We start from the raw sequence: 13,953 nt of genomic DNA, 5'->3' as shown, positions 1-13,953 counted from the left end.
TGCATATAGCAGTGATCAAAGGTTTCAAATACATATCCCAAATGCCATGTTAATCAATCATTGTAAAAAGATGCCATAAAAAAACAAACTCAAAATTAACAAAGGAAAAAAAGTGGACTGAAATGTGTCTTTGGGGGTTTAATAAAACAGTTTTATCTAAACAGTGACTCCGAGACAACATCTGCTTTAACAGTACATTCAAAGATAGTAAGATTACCTATCTGGTAGGATATTTTTTCTTAGAAGAATGCATCCTCCACACAATGAAGAGTGGCCTAATTCACCCGGGATTTATTAAAAAAAAACGCATAAGTGAAAACTTTCCTTTAAAGATGTTTTTGATGTTTGGTACTAGAAGCATGGCTATGTGACCAACCTTGCTCTTTTGCAGTATAAAAGGGCTAGTTTCACAACAAGTTGTGCCAGTTCATTTTTGCCAGAAGTGTTATATAGGGGAAAAATACAACTAACAAAATGCCCTCCATACAAGGCCCAAGGGGATGGTAGCATGGCAGTGCAGTAAATGAAGAAAGCCTACTTTGTAGATTGAAAACGACCCTATAAGCTAGGTTGTCCTTCTTAATTTGGCATTCTCCACACACTGTTGGAGACTGACTCGAGCAGTACTTCAAGATGGAGAGGGAGGTCTCTGATGGATGACTTAATAACCACTTGCATTTATATTGTGCCTTTAATGTAGCAAAAGGTCTCAAAATGCTTTGTAGAAATGAGAACAACACCAAGCATTGGAGGTAGCTGAGGGGGTGGTCAAGGATGTATTTTTGGAGGAGGCTTTTAAAAGGTGGGAAACAGTAGCAAGCCAGAGTGGTTTAAGAGTATTCCAGAATATAGGCAAAGACCATTGATGGCTCTGCAACTAAAGGTGGAGTGGAGAAACAAAGGAGGACAGAATTGGAAGAGCGGGGGTTGCAGACAGACATAGGGCTGGAGGAGGTTGCAGAGATAGGGTGGGACAAGTTACTGGAAGGACATATTAAATGAGGATTTTGAATTCCATGCGTTGGGAATGGACAGAGTGAAGGTCAGTGAGGACAGGGAGGCCAGCAAGGATTAGTGTCGAGGTTGAATATGAAGATGCGTGTTTCAACAGCAATGGGGGAGTGAGGCAAAGTTAGAGTTGAGCACTGCTGTGGAGGTAGAAATAAGCATTTTTGGAAATGGAAAGGACATGAGGGTTGAAGCTCAGCTTAGGGTCAAACAGAACTCTTACCGTTGCACACCATCGGGTTCAACCTCAATAAGTAGCTGAGGAGGGAGATAGTTACAGGAGCTACAGTATGGAGTTTTGGGAAAGAAGTCGATGTTTCGTAGAAAACATTCTGGTTCATCCACAACATAGAAAAATAGGAGCAGGTGTAGGCCATTCAGCCCTTTGAGCCTGCTCTGCCATTCAATATGATCATGGCCGATCCTCTATCTCAATACCATATTCCTGCTCTCTTCCCATACCCCTTGATGCCTTTTGTGTCTAGAACAACAGTCACATTGGAGCCAAGAATGGTGGCAATGGGGCAGAGCATGGATGTTATTATACATTTGGAAACCTATTCCATGCCTACAGTTGATGTCACCAAGAGACAGGATGTATACAAGGAACGGGGGGGGCGGGTGGCAAAGGCAGAACCTCTGGGGATTCCTAAGGTCACAATGAAAAGCAGGAAGATAAACCATTGTAGGAGACATGCTGTTGCATTGAGACAGTTAAGGGTGGAACCAAGCAAGAGGTCATGCCACAGAGTTGCACCATGGGGAAGAGATGGTGAAGGAGGATGGAATGGTCAATTGTGTCGAATGATGCGAAGAAGTTCAAGACACTGAGGAATAGCTCACCACAGCTGCAGTCACAAAGGATGTCATTGGTGACTTTGAGCAAGACCGTCTCAGTGGGTTAGAAACCAGACTGAAGGGATTTAAACAAGGAATAATGGGAAAGGTGGACACGGCTCTTGATGAAAATGGTACATTCGAAAATCTTGGGAAGGGAAGAGAGCTTAAAGATGCGGCAGAAGATGAGGGGGGTAAGCAGATGAGGGGGTAAGCTTTTTAAGGAGCAGGATGATGCCAGTTTTTGGAAGCAGGAAAAAAAAGGAGCCACTGAGGAGGTCAGTGAGCTAAGGAAAAGTCACTATGTTGCCAGGAGTTGGGTGGAGGGCATAGGAGGAGAGTCTCAAAACAAGCCTGATAAAGGGCTTGTGGGGAGAAAGAGAGAAGCAGCATAGTAACCTTAGGTCAGGGTTAGGTAAGAGGAGAGCTGCAGCCATCAGAAGTCAATGGAAAGGAGAACTGGGTGAGGTGTATCGCGGGTGTCTGATGCACTACACCTGTTTTGCACCCTTGAAATTAAATTTTACTCGCTGTCTTCAAAAACATCTTAAATGAGGTCGTCCTTATGTGATTTTAATCCTAAGAGAATCTGGGCACCTGCCACCCCACTTTACAACGATGTGTGGAGGATGCTGAATGAAGGCGGCGGCATTTATACCAACTGCTTTAGCAACAGCAATTATTACAATACTGCTCAACAATTCCCAAAGCTTTGCTTTAGTTGAGAATTCAATTTGCCGCATAATTATTTTAGCTAATTCCTACCCTGTGAAGCTCCATATCAGGAGCACAAAAACATAATATCTATTCTTCTATCTTTTGGTTAATTAGCATCTCAGTTACTCATTTTGTGATCTGAGATTCCAAAGGAGGACCATTTCATATCAGATAGCCGCATGCAAATACTCTAATATTAGGCGTGTCCTGCTGCCGGCTAGATTTGTACTATTAGTGAGAGAAGAGCATACACTCATGGCAAACATATTAGTCAATATAACAATATAATTATGAACAAGTAATAATGCAAAACATTACTGCAATTTTTCAAAATAAAAAGTAAACATGCAAGAAAACAGCATTTTTATTCAGGATAAGCACATTATGGAAAAGAAAAAAGTCTGTTATGATTACCATTTTAGAATAGTCATGAGCCATACCTACCTTTTCCAGCTGACTATGGACATGCTGGACAATCAGGTCAAGAGCAACGAAGTTTTCTCCACCTGAAAATAGGGAGATGCAAATTTGGAAAATTTTACAAACATAAGAACTCAGTGAAAAGCCAAATCATTAAATTCTTATTTTTAAGCTACAAAGCTGCAACTAATCTAGTGAGCACCACAGCAACTTTTTTGGAACTGAATCAAAAAAGAGGAAAAATATGTTGCAATATGGTTGGTAACAATATTATTGTAGTGTAGTCCATGAACCTGGTCTTCCAACAGGTGGATCCGGTTCAACTGTTAGGATCGGTATAATGGCAAGATTCTAGGAAAATGTGATTACATGGCTCATGGGTCTTCATTCTTGGAATGATGTGCATCCTCCACACATGCAAAAGTATAGTCTAGGTTGATAAGTATGAAGGAACCAATGTGCTGACTACACTGAAAAACATAACTATGACATTGCAGATAGGCGATACCATGTGTGGGGGCTGATTATGTGGTCCCATCACACTGGCAGCAGGAAAGCTGCATTTCAAACGCAAGTAACATGGTGACTTGACGTTGCAACGACAATTAATTTAAATTGTTAGAATATACTCCCTGCACATACTGGCCCAGGTGCAGAGTGCAACTAAAATTTGGCCAACACTAAGGATTGTTGATAGTTTTAGAGTCTCAAACACTTAAATGCAAGTAGCCTCACAGGAAGATAAAAACTCTTCCAGCCTTCAGAAACACTGAAAATAATTTAAAGATATTTAGCACCTTTCCAAAGGCTGTATAGAGGAGGGGGGAAAGGAATGCAAGAGAAGGCAGACTCAATGTAGAAGCACAAGACTGAGTCTGTAGGCAAGTGGTGGAATGGTACACCATTCGAACTCAGTCTGATGACTGACAAAGTGGACATACTACTGTATGAGGTGGAGACAATAAGTGGCTGCCCTGTTTGGCATTCCAGGGCATCCTCCTGACAAGACAGCATGCACCATGCCTAGCACTGTGTACAGTACTTTTAGGATCCAGGTACCATTTACCAGGTATACAGCCCAAGATTACATCCCACAAAAATGCTGCTTTCAAACCCATTCCAGTTAATGCTTGCCTGTGCACAGGCTTCACACAACCTTAAAGAACTTGCATTGCATCTCATGCATAATCACAGTGGCAGGACACACATTTAAATTAAAACTTGCGATTGAAAGTGTCACCACACACATCTTCCAAGAGTTTCAGACATCAAGCTTCATATTTTACAAGGAATGGAAATGACAAAGTCTGTAGCTGCCCATGTCTGTTGTTTCACCCTTTTTGATTATGGTCACCATATTGGTCCATTTCCAATCTATTAGTACCTGCCCAGTTTTTAGTGGCCCCTCATAATGGTCATCAGAGTCTCAATTACCTCCCTCATCTTGTACAGTATGCTGGGATAAATCGCTGTAGGAAGATGTGGACATTCTAAGGTGGGCTTGTTAAGTCTCTGCTGGCTGTGGAACTCGCGGGCAAGATTATGGCACCTATCCATTCTGCCAAGTAACTAACAAGCTGATTTTAACTTCCGGGCCTCGTTATAATATGATTGGCAGGCTGTCCGGCTGACTGTGTCAGCAGCAGGCCGCCAGCCCAGCTGTACTGCGCAACTGCTAGCAGTGCTAAAAAGTTAGGATATTTGAAAGGCTAATGCACCTATTAAAGGGAGCTTGCATTCACTACAGTTCATCATTCTTTCCATCATTGGAGATGGAGAGGCGGATGGCTCGTCAGCAAGATGATTGCTCTTGACATGTACCTCTTCATGAACCACAAGCAATTACAGCTTCAGCCAACTATAAAACCTCAATCAGTATGGTTAAGCTTTTCATGCGAGAATGTCCAGCCTCTTTACCATCCAAACTCTTTTTCTGGTTAAAGTCACATCAAGGTCCTGCTTGCATGAGATTCAGGAGGCTCCCACCTGCTTGTAGCAAAAGCAATGACCACCTGAAAGTCCAGTTGGATAAAATGGCACCAGGCGGGAGTGGAACGGGAACGTGACAATAAATACACTCATCTGATTTTAACTTCTCGCTTGCCCCATTCCCGCCAGGCAGGGTAGGTTAAAATTCCCCCCAGGGAGTCAAATCAGTCATGCAGCATACCAGTATATTGTCTGGGTAAATTTGCCAGTTTATCTTGTATCATCAGAGGGGGTGTTATAGGGAATCAAAACAGAGCAGACAGGGACCATGCCCTGCATGTAGATGTGGATTATCCACCCCCACAAGAGAGTGCTTGGAGTACAAAGTTGGGTTCATTTTAAAAAGGTACTTTTTTGGATTGTGGTTTGCAAGATGATCCAATGTCCCTCAAGAAAATATATTTTGTTTTGATTATCCTTGAGGGATGATGATTGTCATCAGGTACCCTTTGGACACCATCAAGGTTGCTTCAGTGAGACAGACCAAGGCATACCATGGCCACCAAGATGATAGGTCCCTGGGAGTAGTGTGTGGGGAAGTTACTAGAATCTGTTGTTGGGGACAGTGTGACTGTGCACTTGGACAAATGAACTGATAAGAGAGCCATCATGGATTTGTAAAGGATAATGCATGTCTAACTAGCCTAATTGAATTTTCTGAGGAGATCACGAACGTGATAGATAAGGGAGTGTCTATGGACTTCCAGAAGGCATTCGTTAAGGTTTCACACAAGGGACAATCAGGAAAAATATGGAATTGGAGGCAACCTTTTGACATGGGTAGAGAATTGGTTAGGAAGTAGGAGACAGAGAGTAGGGATAATTGGTATGCACTCCAATTGGCAGAGTGTGACTAGTGGTGTCACAGAATCACAGAAACCCCACAGTGCAGATAGAGGCCATTTCGGCCCATCGAGCCTGCACCGACACATATCCCACCCGATCCTTGTAACCCCACGTATTTAATCCCCCGAACACTAAGGGTCAATTTATCATAGCCAATCAACCTAACCCACACATCTTTGGACTGTGGGAGGAAACCGGAGCACCCGGAGAAAACCCACGCAAACACGAGGAGAATGTGCAAACTCCACACAGACAGTCGCCCGTGTCTCCCAGGGATCTCTACTGGGGCCTCAGCTTTTCACAATATTTAGAAATGACTTAGATGAAGGAATAGAGAGCCGTATATCCAAGTTTGCTGACAACACTGTTAGGTGGCACAGTAAGTGGTGTAGATGGGGATAGAAAGTTGCAAAGGGACATTGATAGATTAAGTGAGTGGACAAAACTGGGGCAGATGGAGTTCAACGTGGGGAAGAGAGGGGTCACCCAAAAAAGATAGATCAAAATATTTTCTAAATGGTGAGCAGCTTGGAACTGTGGAGGAGTAGAGATTTAGGGGTTCATGTACAGAAATCACAAACACTAGTGAACAGGTACAAAATATAATTAAAAAGGCTAATGGAATGTTTGCCTTCATTTCAAGGGAGTTGGATTGCTACAGTTGTATAAAACTCTGGTTAGACCTCATCTGCAGTACTGCGCTCAGTTCTGGGCACCGAACCTCAGGAAAGAAATATTGGCCTAGGAGGGGGTGCAGCGCACATTCTCCAGAATGATACCAGGGCTAAAGGGGTTAAATTATGAAGAAAGTTTACACAGACTAGGCTTGCATTCCCTGGTGTATAGAAGATTAAAGGGTGTGGGGGAAAAAATTAACTAGCGCGGTGGTTTAGGTCCTTGGGCTTTATACGATATAGGAGTAAGAGAACACTTGCAATACCACCTGTCTGCAAGGTCACTTTCTGTGTTTGCTCAGTGCATACTTTATCTAGAAATCAATCAAGCTCGACATTACTCCACCAGTTTACAGGGGGGGGGGGGGGGGGGGGGAGGTGGAGGAAGGAGGTCAATAGTGAAAACATTTAAGATTTATTAAATATAACTTGGCAAGCATTTACACTAAGTAGGAAACTACTCTGGTGATTTTTTAGTCAACTTTCCCAGAAAGAACAGTGCTGACATAGCAGCACATAGATTCAAACTCAAATCGTCACCTTCATTTCTAAAGGAACTCTCCAAAATTCCAGGGCATTGTATCATTTCTAGTGTCAATGGGCACTTGGTGAAGAACTGGAATGTAGAGATTAGGTCAAAGGATAAATACCTGCTACTTAAAAATATACTGTAATTTCGTTGTACTCCCTATTGGGCAACAATGCTTAAATAAAGCTGAAAAGGATTCTTAGGACCGGAATTTGCAATCAGGATGACAGCAAACTGGCAGCATTCATCGTCATTCCGCCTTTGAAACGGACCGCAACTTGGGGTTTTAATGCATGCGCCTCCTGAAGTTGTGGTCTGTCATTGACAGCTCTGACACAGGCTGCGCATGTGGGCCGACCACCCCACCCCAACGAGCCAGCAATCTGTGTAATCACCCAAATCAGGGAAACTGATAAAAACTTCAGCTCTTCCACAGTAAGCACGCTGTTAAAGTCCCCACTAAAAGTTAGACCCAGGGGGATTCAGAGTAACTGGGGTTTTAACAGCGTATTGACTGCTAAACAAAGGTTAAGGGCTGGAAAAACTAATTTAAATTTTGTGCAGTGTGAAATTTGTCCATTTTAATAAAAATAAATGTAAAAAAATTTAAAAAAAAAACATTTCTTAAAGTTTGTTCTTTTATTCAGGTTTTCCTTTTCCCTGTGTGAGAGCCCCAATCTTTGTTTTGCTCTAACATTTTTAAATATTAGAATTTTAAGAGCTGTCAAAATTCTGTGTTTTGATTGGCTGCTTAGACAGCTGGTTGACATCACAGCAGTTCACACAAGGGGATCCCCACTATACTTCATTGATTGGATTTGAATGTCGGAAAACCCGGAGTTCTCGACACAGGGATCACAAGATCCTTGTGCGAAGCATATTTCGAGGCCAGCGGTGAACGCCTTCGCTTCGCCGCTGACCGCAACTTTTGGGCATTTCTTTTTAACTTCAGGACCACTAGTATATGGTGAATGAATAAAGTCAATTCCATTTTTGTAACATGGAATTCTGGGACTTTTACTAGTGCTTTCGGGATCACATTCCACAATTTCACCCAAAGTAGTAGTTACTATTACTGTTATCGGTGGCATCACCAAACCAGAAGCAGGTGAGTCAACATAGAGAAACTAGCTTAACAAAAAGGTCTCCATGCAAATGTTGCATTGCTCCTGAAGTTGAAGGTGGTCCATTTGCAAGATGTCATCAGATTTTAATATAAATGACTCAAGAGTTCACAAGTGCCATGGTTATAATTCTGATCTGTTCTCTACTCCCTTTCCCTGATCCCCAAATATAGCTTACTTATGTAGAGCACTAACTTAAAAAAAGGATAAACACTTACATAAAAGAAACCCGGTACATTTTTCAAATTCTTGCATTTTTCAGTTCAGCCGTTGTGATTCTTACCTCGAGGAACTACAATGTCTGACAGCTGTACGGTCGGCTCTATGTACTGCTCAAAGGCAGGTTTAACAAACTTGTTGTACTGTTTGATGACACCAACAATGTCACGACCCCTCTCTGATATATCTCTCTTTAAGCGTCGGACAAGTCTTATGTCAGAGTCAGTATCCACAAAAACTTTCATATCCAAAAGCTAAAAGACAAAACAAAAATTTAAATGTAATTCAAAAAGAAATTCCATTATTTTGAACAAGTGAAAAAAGTCGGTCATGTTTTATTTTACATTAGCACTATACTGTTTCTACTAACACTGACATAATGAAACCCAGCAGTACCAAGATACTTTGCCTGTAATATTAATCATATTAGTTGCAAAGGAAAGTCTATGCTGCAACTAGCTAGAACAAAAACAAAATCATAGAATCATACAGCACAGGAGACAACCATTTGGCCTATAATATGATTGATGCATCATCATCATTGGCCAAATTATTATACCCTGCAAATATTGCATGTGGGTTTTGAATTATTCATGAAAATGTAGAAAAAATTTACACAAACACTGCTTTCTTCTGCTTCTGCTTCCCTAAAAAAAAAAAATCTCATAACACTTTCAGCAAAGATCATTGGATAGCAATCAGCAACTTCTGCCATATTTTTCTCTCTCCCTACCCAGGAACACAGGTGGCAGTTCTCAATGTTAATTTACAACTTCTACATAGCATACCATTAATTTTTGCAATCCCATTATGTAAGTATTGGACAATTGTGTACTATTTTTGAATTTTCTTCATATAACATCTGTAAAGAATATCAAGAATATAACCTGTGGCCGAGATTTTCCATACCTCGGTGGGTGACGTCAGTGGTGGATCACAGCCCCGCTGCTGGCTCCATCGCACCGCCTAAAATGAACTTACCTCAAATGGGGCCTATTAAGCCCGCCCAGCGTGTTTCCCGGCCCAATTAGAAGGAGCGGGTCTGGTGACGTCATTCATGATGCGTCTTCAGCCGGTTTCCTTAAAAGGGACCATGGCCACTTTACTTTTGATGTTTGTGCTGTCAGTGTTATGCAGCACTGAAGTGCTGCAAACACTGCACAGAGGTGCAGGGCTGCACCCATGCTTATGGAGGGAGTCACAGCATGCAGGGAGGTCCTCTTCCCTTCCCATGGGTGGAGGAGACCTCCCCAGGAGGCCAAAACAGTCTAGTTGCACATTGCACAGGAGGTCACAAGTAGGGATGTCGTCAGGAGGACCTGGGTGCAATGGTGCAAACCTTTCAATGATCTCATTAGATCACGAAACGTTAGTACAAAGCCACACTCGCCTTCATCCTCCTGTGCCTCCCATCACATCCCCCATCACTCTGCCTTCCCTACCCTACTCCTGCACATCCTTACTCACATCAACTTACCTTTCATCTCCACCATCCCTCTCTCTGTCTACATTATCACAGTCCCATCTCACTCGCCACCTCTCACACTCACCCTCATTCTAATGCAATCATACCAACTAACAACACACAAAAGGGTAGCCACTTGGGTGATTTTAATCAAATGTTCATGTAAAGTTTCTGTTAATGTGGTGTCAAACATTGAAACCTTTATTTTCAACACTTTCTGTTCTTGGACAGATAATTTGTGTGCACATTTGGAAGTGAATTAATGAGTTGCAATGAATGGTGAGACATAACAGTACCTCTCGCAATGGTGGCGAGTGTGAAAGGAATGGCTTGGACATTGTAGGGATGCTTTATGGTGTTGGTGTGGGGTGGTGCCAACCTGGAACATCATGCGCAGCCAGGGTGTACAGCGTCAAGTGAAGTAAATCTGGCCATGGTGAAGCCATCCCAGGCAGCAATGTGGTCGGGTGCTGATGCCCTATGTCCTGTGCAGCATCAGGTGATGGCAGAGAAGGTTGGTGTTGTTGTTGGTGCTGCTGGTGTGCCTGGTGCTGATCGTGGTCGGATTCGGAGGGCCAAGGTGAGACAGTATAAAGGGCACCCATGTTGATGGAACAGATGGAGATGGAGATGAAGTAGAGGTGACAGAAGCATTCCGTCAATGGTGAGAAAGTTCTTCCAATGAAGTGAGAGTGGATGGAGAATGGAAAGCCTGCAGAATCTGTGCTGGAAATGGACTGAGAAACAGCTTGTGGCTGAGGAAAGTGATGATCTGTCAGGTGGGAGCTTTTACTGTACATTTGAAGGTATCAAGTAAGCAGCTGGAGCAATGCCCACTGAACTCACACCTCAGGTTGACAGCCATGGTCCCCGAACAGTATGATTCCCGTGATCATGCAGTTAAAGTAAAAAGGGAAGAATCTGTCAACTAGATGCAAATGATTTTAATTGGGTCTCCCGCCACCGCCGGTCGGGTCTGCTCAACGTCGACAGATCCTACATTGGGAAAGGCACTTTGCGGCAGGTTCCTGACCCAGTCAAAAAAAAAAATTTCCCACCTGACCCGCCCGCTAACGCCCCTCCCCTCCCCCCCCCACATCTCTGCATTATGATATAAATAACACATTATTCTCCAACTCTATTTTTTCCTGTATGGATTGTTGAACAAAATTTGCTTGTGGTCTTCCCTAACTACTCCCTATTTTGTGTTTTTTTTAAAATTATCTTGCATTGCACGAGTAACACAAAACCATATGTACATATGGTTTTCTATTCATATTGGTAAGTCTTTAAACAAGATCTCTTGACACTCTCATACGAAGTTCTTATTCCCCAACTAGGTTTTTTTTTTTTTTTTAAATGCAATGATCCGACATTCACTTTAACATAATCAATGTGCACACAGTCATCTTAAGTCAAGTCCTTCAGAGCAATATTATCTAGTATGCTATTGTCTGGGCTACTATATTTTTTGGTGGGTAGGAAAAACAAAAAATAGTCGCTACCATTTCAATGCAAGATATTATTCCTAATAATGAAGCAAAGACAACCACTCATGGATTTATGGGGCAATGATAAGCTTGCTGTATAAATTTCCCTCTAGTTATCTGTGCCACAATATTTGATTTATCATTTCATTTAATACAAGCAGCTACGGCTGAGCTTAAAGTGAAATAACTACCTAAATTATTCTATTGATCATAATATTCACTTTAACTCTAATGTGTACCCAATGTGCATCTCTCTTGTAAAAGCCATAGCACTTATCTTTTGAAATTAAAACATTCCAGATGGTGCTTCTTGTAATTACAGTAATTACACATTTGCAGAGAAACCTCTTTTTCCAAATGGCTCAATGAGTAAACAGTTATGTCGCTTTCACCGCAACACTAGACATGTTCACTAATTCAAGATTATATAAAACCTGCTAGCAAAAAGCCTTTCCACCATCTACAAGGCACAAGTAAGGAGTGTGATGGAATACTCTCCACTTGCCTGGATGAGTGCCTTGCCAGTGACGCCCACATCCCATGAACAAATGTAAAAAAAGCATTAACAAAAACTTCTACTGCAAGCAAATTAGTCTTAGGAAAAGTGGCTGCCTGTGCTCACTTCCACCCTCATGAATTAAAGGAATCTATAAAATAAAAAATCTGGCATTGATGGAAAATAAACTCTACCCAAGTATTAGTGGCATCCCCAGCTTATGCAAATCTTAGAACGTGCAGAGGACCTTCACTGTCATGCTTGCAAGAAATCAATTTAAAAAGATATTACCATTAAAAAAGAGAAACATGTAATACATGCAATGCATTTTTTTTTGTTTTAAATCCTGTATTTTTCCCTTTTCACTTTGATGCTTCAATCCACAGTAATATTCTTGATCAGGCATGAGAGACAGCCCACACTGTGGATATCACCCCAAAATCACTATGGTCTCCCCGCTTGCCACTTTGGGGAACTCTTTGCATGAATATCAGTTCCAACTAGGATCTAAACTAAGTCATATGATAATACACTAATAATGAGATTACTGCTCAAAACTTTATTTATATAGCCTTTCAAAAGATAACAATCAATTCAAAATTATATTTAAATACTGATGGATTGAGTGTTTAAAAGTTGGTATTCAAGCATTTTCCTTTACCTTCCTACAATATCCCCAGCACACACACGCCATTTCTATATTCACTCCAGTCTCCACTGCTTCATTCATACAACAGAATGGAAACACAAGCTTACTTTCCCAGACATAACATTCATACTGCTACATTAAGTACTAGCTGGAGTGCCCGGCGGTGCCGAGGGTTTTTTGAGGGCATGTTGTTGTTGGAAAAGAGAGAGAGAGAGAGAAAGAAAAAGGAGAGAGAAAAAGGAGAGAAAAAGGGAGAGAAAAAGAAAAAGAGGGAGAGAAAAAGAAAAAGAGAGAGAAAAAGAGAGAGTCTGAGTCTGCTGGATTTAGTTCGGGATTAGCCTGGAGAGGGGGGGGGCGCCTCAGGCCTGGCCCGATGGACCCCTGCAAAAGAAGGCGAGCTCTCCCTCCCTGTCCCACCCCCTCACTCTTTCCCTCCCTCACCCTCTCTCTCTCCCTCCCCGTCTGTCCCTGCTTTACTCTCTCCCTCCATCACCTCTCCTCTCCCTCCCTGCCCCTCTTCCCCCTCTCCTCTCCCCCCTCTCGCTCTCCCCCCCTCTCCTCTCTCCCCCTCCCCACTCCTCCCCTCTCTTCTCCCTCCACCCCTCTCTCCTCTCCCTCCACCCCTCTCTCCTCTACCCTTTCCCTCCCCCCCTCTCTCCTCTCCCTCCACCCTTTCCCTCCCCTCCTTCTCCCCTTCTCTCCCTCCCTCCCTTCCCCTCCTCCCCCCCTCCTCCCCCCATCCCTCCCCCATCCCCTCCTCCCCCCCATCCCCTCCTTCCCCCCCTCCTCTCCCCCATCCCCTCTTCCCTCCCCTCCTCTCCCCCCATCCCCTCTTCCCTCCCCTCCTCTCTTCCCTCCCCTCCTCTCCCCCATCCCCTCTTCCCTCCCCTCCCCATCCCCTCTTCCCTCCCCTCCCCCCCCATCCCCTCTTCCCTCCCCTCCTCCCCCCCATCCCCTCTTCCCTCCCCTCCTCTCCTCCCCCATCCCCTCTTCCCTCCCCTCCTCTCCTCCCCATCCCCTCTTCCCTCCCTCCTCTCCCCCCCCATCCCCTCTTCCCTCCCCTCCTCTCCCCCCCCCATCCCCTCTTCCCTCCCCTCCTCTCCCCCCCATCCCCTCTTCCCTCCCCTCCTCTCCCCCATCCCCTCTTCCCTCCCTCCTCTCCCCCATCCCCTCTTCCCTCCTCTCTCCCCCCATCCCCTCTTCCCTCCCCTCCTCTCCCCCCATCCCCTCTTCCCTCCCCTCCTCTCCCCCCATCCCCTCTTCCCTCCCCTCCTCTCCCCCATCCCCTCTTCCCTCCCCTCCTCTCCCCCCATCCCCTCTTCCCTCCCCTCCTCTCCCCCCATCCCCTCTTCCCTCCCCTCCTCTCCCCCCATCCCCTCTTCCCTCCCCTCCTCTCCCCCCATCCCCTCTTCCCTCCCCTCCTCTCCCCCATCCCCTCTTCCCTCCCCTCCTCTCCCCCCATTCCCTCTTCACTCCCCTCCTCTCCCCCC

The 13,953-nt window shown here is 44.1% G+C and overlaps 1 protein-coding gene across 4 annotated transcripts in view; it reads right to left on the bottom strand.

The window, feature by feature from the left end:
• Positions 1 to 13,953, bottom strand: part of LOC147112577 (uridine-cytidine kinase-like 1) — a 119,765-nt gene that overhangs the window by 47,753 nt on the left and 58,059 nt on the right. For all 4 annotated transcript variants that reach the window (XM_085996970.1, XM_085996969.1, XM_085996967.1 and 1 more), the window contains exons 6-7: positions 8,428 to 8,617; positions 3,007 to 3,068 (exon numbers count right to left, since the gene is read on the bottom strand). In XM_085996970.1, the coding sequence (XP_085853096.1) occupies positions 3,007 to 3,068; positions 8,428 to 8,617 (252 nt within the window). The remainder of the gene's footprint in view (positions 1 to 3,006; positions 3,069 to 8,427; positions 8,618 to 13,953) is intronic.

The sequence above is a fragment of the Somniosus microcephalus genome, chromosome 9 (assembly GCF_052327205.1).
Source record: "Somniosus microcephalus isolate GS21.2 chromosome 9, FLI_Smic_1.0, whole genome shotgun sequence".
NCBI classification, from domain to species: domain Eukaryota; kingdom Metazoa; phylum Chordata; class Chondrichthyes; order Squaliformes; family Somniosidae; genus Somniosus; species Somniosus microcephalus.
This window is presented reverse-complemented; position numbering and strand designations above follow the sequence as displayed.